The following is a 6,000-nucleotide window of genomic DNA, read 5'->3' as shown; positions in this document are numbered from 1 at the left end:
CACCAGGCTTTGCTTGTTTGGATGGGGAAATCTCTTACGTGACTCGCCTTGTCTGCTCAAGAATTTTGGCCGCCTCTGTTGGCATGATAGAGAAATGTGTGTGCTAGGCTTTTATCCTTAAAGGGATAGAATTTCGCTGGTATTTTACACTTAAAAGGATAAAACATTTCTTCAAAACCAGAATGCACAAGCATATACATTCTCAGTCTGTCGCCTGGGATATTAGGCAGATGACTCCTAATATTGCTAAAGCCTAGCAGTGTAAGATTAAAGTACGTTAGTTGGGGATAAGTTGTATATTGCACAAAAAATCTTAATGGGCGTAGGAAATGTGCCCTAAGCCCGGTACAAATCTTACTTGCCAAAGCTTTTGTGATACTTGTGGGGTTAATTTCAAGAACAACTTAAGGGCTTTATTGTACTTGTTCTAATTATTTGGAAATTGCTCTTCCTGACTCCACTGATGCCTGGTGTTCTTACGTGGCAGTTTCTGCTCAGTTTCAAAGCATCTTGACAGTCTCATGCTATTTGTGTGTATGCCTGTGCTCCCTTTCTTCTGCCTATAGCAACATCAGGAAACTGCTGCTGTCAAAACCGAGGGAGGGCTGGAGCGGGAAGCCGGTTTACGCGCTTGAGCAGGGGCTGTGGTGGATGTAATGGAAACGTGCTTCACACCTTGCGGAGCCGGGGGGCACAGAGGACGCGGTTAGACGCACTCCGCCCCGCGCATCGCCATGCACCCGGCTGGGCCATCCCCGGACTAATGTGGTCTTCATCTTCAGGGCGCGCAAAACCCGCGCCTTCGGAGGGGAACTGGACCGCGGGGTCCCGCCTGCTCACAGGCTGCGGGCCGGGAGGGGCCCCTCGTCGCCGGGACACGCCGGGGACAGCGGGCGGGGCAGGGCCGCGCCCCTCGCTGCGCGGTGCTGCGCGGAGCGGCTCCGCACCCCGCGGAGCTGAGGGGAGGTTCGGTCAGGCGCAGGGCGCCGCCCCATTGGCCTCCAGGCGAAGTGCTTTGCATGTCTCCGCCCCCCGCACCGCCCCATTGGCTGAGAGCCGGAGGCGCTTTGCATGGCCCCGCCCTCCCCGCGCCGCCTGGCCGGCGCTGCGCTGCGGTGCGGTGTCGGGCCGGCGGCGCGGCGCAGTGCAGGAGCGGTAGTCGGATCCGGGAGTAGGGCGGCGGGCAGCACCGCCGCTTGGCTGGAGTCTGGCGAGGAGGCAGTAGCAGCAGCCTCTGGCCGGCGGGGTGAAGCGAAGCGGCCGACGGGTCTCGCTGTTCTCCTCCCCTTTTCCGCCTTTCCTGTGAGCCGCTCCCCGCCCGGGTCCCGCGGGTGCAGCATGAAGTGCAGCGATGGCCCGGAGAGGTAAGACGGCGGTGAGGACGCTGGAAGACCTGACGCTGGACTCCGGGTATGGTGGCGCGGCGGACTCGGTGCGCTCCTCCAACTTGTCGCTGTGCTGCTCGGATTCGCACCCCGCGTACCCCTATGGAGGAAGCTGCTGGCCGCACCTAACTGACTCCATGCACAGTCGGCACAACAGCTTCGACACTGTCAACACCGTCCTAGCGGAAGACTCCGAGGTGCTGGACTGCGCGGGGCAGCAGTGCTCCCGGCTCCTGCCCGACCTTGAGGAGGTCCCCTGGAGCCTGGAGGAGGTGGAGGCGCTGCTGCTGCCCCCGTCGCGCCGGGAGCCGCGGGCGCCGGCCGCCGCCAGCCCCGGGAGCCGGGATGCGGCGGCGCGACTCTCGACGCTGGTGAGCCGGGCGCTGGTGCGCATCGCCCGGGAGGCGCAGCGGCTAAGCCTCCGCTTCGCCAAGTGCACCAAGCACGAGGTGCGGAGCGCCATGGAGATCGTCCTGGGCTGGACGCTGGCGGCCCGCTGCACATCGGCCGCCCTGGGTGCCCTCTCCCTCTACAACATGAGCAGCAGCGGCGGCGACCGCTTCAGCCGCGGCAAGTCGGCGAGGTGCGGGCTGGCCTTCTCCGTGGGCAAGTTCTACCGGTGGATGGTGGACAGCCGCGTGGCCCTGCGCATCCACGAGCATGCCGCCATCTACCTCACCGCCGGCACCGAGAGCCTCTTCCGCGACATCCACGCAAGGGTGCTGGCCGGCCCCGCCGCCCCGCTCCCGCCGCCCGGCCGCCCCCCGGCCGCCGCCACCCCAGCCGAGAAGGAGAAGGAGGGCGGCGAGGCGCCCCGGTTCACCCTGGAGGCGTTGGAGCAGACGGTCAACAACGACCCCGAGCTCTGGGGCTTGCTGCAGCCCTACCAGCACCTCATCTGCGGCAAGAACGCCAGCGGTGAGTGCTGCCGCGGGGCAAGACAGGGAGCCACCGACCACCTGTTGCGCCGGGGCGGGACCGGGCGGACCCCCCGATCCGTCGGCGGGCGTCCGTTCGTCCGCCCCTACGGGCGCGGGGCGGGCGAGGCACCTGCCGCCGGGGACGGGGTGGCCGGGGGGACGGAGGGGTGGGTTTGCCCCTTCCCGGTGGTGCCAGACGGATCGCAGGGAAGGGGCTGCCAAACATCCCCGTCTGTCCCTGCGGGGGCTGCCTGCGGGGCTCTGTGTGTGTGTGTGTCAGTGTTTAGGAGCTGCTGGCCGGGGTGCGGCGAGGGCCGGGTGATAGACATCGTTCGGAGCTTCAATTTTCCACAGGAAATGGCAGAAGCGCAGCTGAGCGCTCGCAAGCGAGATCAAACTTTGTTACATATGCAGTGGTTTGGCCAGAGATTGCGTGGTTGGCGCTGAAATGCAGTCTTTCTGGACAGATTTCATTCATGTTGCTGCTTGTTTACCCAGAGCTTGACACAGATGCAACACGGTGATGCATCAGTATCCTGGGGATTTTTTCTTTTTTTAAACAAAGAGCTCGATATTTTTCAGTTATCGTTCAGTAGAGCAACCAAAGTTGACGTTTCTTATTTCAGCTCCCTGTTTGCCAGGGAAAGGAAGATGGAATGAGCCGCATCTCAGAGAGTCGGAGTTGAAATCTGGTGTTTTCCTGCTGCCGTCTCCTAAGCGTGCACAGGCACATGCAAACACTTTTATTAAGCTTGAATACAAAATACCTGTCAAGCTGACATGCAAATATTGATGGGTGGTAGGGGGGTAGGAACTGGGAGAACAAGGATAACTGGAAGCCTAGATCAGGTCTAGATAAGCCCTGTTAGGTTTTTACAGCCACAGAGGATGCATTACAGCTAATTATCTATTGTGTTAAGACACCTTCTCTCCCATAAGAGACCCAAAGGAGAATGCCAAGTGGGAGCAAAAGAAAGGGGCAAACCCTTCTCCCCGGTGTGAATCGATGCGACTCCGTTACATTCCTCTGGTGGTTCTACTCCAGCTGAGGATGTCCTCCCCAGAGCCTCCTGAGCTTCCCTCCTCTCTCCCAATGCATCTTCTGGCGGGGACATGGGTTGCAGGGCGCTGTGCTTGACGCTGGTGTTGCAGGATGAAGCCTTCCCCGGGAGTGCCCCGCTGCTTTTTCCTGGTCTGTGTACCAGAAGCCCTGGTACTGTGCCTGTAGGTTTCAGATGGCACTGTGTTGCGTTTCTGACATTGCAGCACTGCCTGTGCAGGCTCCTTCCTACTGAGCCTTTCATTTTGTTTTGCGGCTCTCTCTAACTCCCTCTGTATCAGCTCAGTGGGTTTAAATGAACTTCATCCTGACCCTCATGGATCTTCCTTCCAGGGACATGATTCAAAGTTTTCATCTCCATTTTGTTGTAGCTTTACCTGGCACACATCCCCTTGGTAGCTCAGTCCTGACTCGAGCAAATGGCATTTTCTCAGATATTCCAATCAGACCCTAGCGAGTTGTCCATTTTGTTTTGCCTCTCTCCCTGTGGCATTATGCTTTCTATACAAATGACTGTAATGTTGGTTTGCTTTGTACCATCTTGCAGTATGTAGTTTGGCATCCTGTTATATATATTTAGAGTTACAGGTGCAAACGAGTCAGGCCTTCTTGTTATAAAAGCCATTTTTTATTGCTGTTTACATTTATTTAGATTTAATCCAGGGACGCGTTGCATGCTCTGAAGTTACTTTAATGGCAACTAAAACAACCATTATAAACCATTAAACACATCAGCCTGTTTCTTCACCGGTGAGATATGTATCTGTTTATACAGTCCTCCCCATTTTGATGTCTGAGTGCTCCATGGTTGGTTTCCTTTTCAGGCACTTAAAAGGTGGGGAATTCTGATGGGAGAGATTATTTGACCTGCTTGAAACTATTTGGGCAATCTGTGGTAGGAGGCTAGGACTGCTGGAAGCTACATCTCTATACAGTGGCATAACCACAAGTTCATCCTTCTCTGCTCAGAACTTGAAACACCATGATAAACCAACTTAATAGGTGGCAGACTTCTCGTATTTCTCTGCACTGCTACAGGAGAAGAGACAGTGCTTATACTCTGGAGGTTCAATAAATCAGGGTGCCATTCCCCAGCTGGGTGGCTCATGGACACAGGTGCTGAAATCGATGGATTTGGTCCATTCGACATGGATGAGAAGTGGTGGCAGGGTCCTTTCTGGAGGTGTCATGGCCAATATAATTTTGGGGGCGGGGGTGGAGAAAGCTGTGCAAAAGCAGCCATCCTAGCTGTTTCTCATCTGCAGGCAGGTTTTTTCTGGGGGGAGAAGTGCAGTCTTTCTGGCAAGCAAATGTCAACCATTCCAAAATTTTCTGGGCTAAATTCAATACCCTGAGTTCTGTCCAGGCAGTGAAACAGGCAACCTGTGAAGAGTATGGGATGCAGGTATGTGAGGAGCCTGAGTTTGTGCATGATGTAGTGTGCAATCGCTCTAAGACTGTTTATGAACACAAGTGTTGGAGAAGATGTTCTGAGGATCTGCAAGACACAAACCAGCTTTTCAGGGCTTCCCCGTCGGCTGTGCAGAGCATTTAGTGGTTTTAGCTGAGGTTTTTTAGCCTGGTGTCATACCCAGTCATCTTGGAACCTGCTGAATAAGATCAGTATTGCAAGATAACCTTCTTCTGCCTATAAATGATGGTCATGTGCCTTCAGACAAAGTCTGAGCTGGTTCTTTCAGTGAGTGCTTCAGCCTGTTGGGCTCATCTTGGGTGCGTCTGGCCCAAACTTAGACAGCGGCCTTGATGGGAACCCCATTCTCTGACAGATACCTGTTCATTCCTCATGCAGGGTGAAGGCATGTGGATGAAGGTGGTGGCACTCCTTCGTTTGTGTGCTGTAGGCAGCAGACCACATCTCCTTGATAAGCCTCTTGATAAACCTCTTATGTGGGACTGGGGTAGGGATGACAAAGGAGAAGCAAGCAGTGGCATCTGGAACAAGATGCTGGAGTATGCCAGCAGCTGCTGGCATCTTGTCTGTGCCTATCCCAGTTACTGTATCAGAAAGAATAGAGCTTAAAAGCACTCTGAGGTAGTAATTCCCCCCTCTTCCTCCTCTCCACCCCAAATTTTAATGTCCTGGTTGAATGAAAATTAAAAACTTTACATTTGGGAGTTCATTGGTGCTCAAATGTTTCAATTATGAGCTCCATCTGAAGAGCACTCTACACGTTTTACATCCCGTAACAGTCGCGTGGGGTGTTATTTCCCTTGAAATAGTGGGAGCAAAATATTGTGTACTCAATGAAAGGCAGTAAAAGCTGGCACCTCTGTGGTTTAAGCTATATTATTTCCGTTTCCTTATTGCTCATCAAACCCGTACTTTCAGGCCTGATTTGGGAGCTGCTTTGAGATGACTGAAAAGGTTCCCTAGGTCTTGGATCTACCACAAATTGTAGAAATAAGCCCGTGCATTTAATTTTCACAGGGGATGCTTGGATGGGAGATCCAAGCAGCTCAAAGTCACCTATGCTGTATTACAAAGGTCCTCTTATACCAGGCAGAGGAATGAGATTAGACAGCACTTAGGTTAATATAGAACTTTGGAAACAGGTTGTTCCCGTTACAGTCTTAGGGATCTCCTTATCTTATGTGGCAGGACTGATGGTGGGAA

The 6,000-nt window shown here is 54.3% G+C and overlaps 1 protein-coding gene across 3 annotated transcripts in view; it reads left to right on the top strand.

The window, feature by feature from the left end:
- Window positions 1-1,104: 1,104 nt before the first annotated feature.
- The window catches only part of ABTB3 (ankyrin repeat and BTB domain containing 3), a 172,589-nt gene continuing 167,693 nt past the window's right edge, over window positions 1,105-6,000 (top strand). For all 3 annotated transcript variants that reach the window (XM_061371819.1, XM_061371818.1, XM_061371817.1), the window contains exon 1: window positions 1,105-2,303. In XM_061371819.1, the coding sequence (XP_061227803.1) occupies window positions 1,352-2,303 (952 nt within the window). In that variant the 5' untranslated portion in view covers window positions 1,105-1,351. The remainder of the gene's footprint in view (window positions 2,304-6,000) is intronic.

This window comes from Neopsephotus bourkii, unplaced genomic scaffold, assembly GCF_033783945.1.
Source record: "Neopsephotus bourkii isolate Nb327-2 ecotype Australia unplaced genomic scaffold, CSIRO-AGI_Nbou_v1 NB_1589, whole genome shotgun sequence".
Taxonomy (NCBI): domain Eukaryota; kingdom Metazoa; phylum Chordata; class Aves; order Psittaciformes; family Psittacidae; genus Neopsephotus; species Neopsephotus bourkii.
The sequence above is the reverse complement of the archived record's forward strand: the minus strand, read 5'-3'. Positions and strand labels throughout refer to the sequence as shown.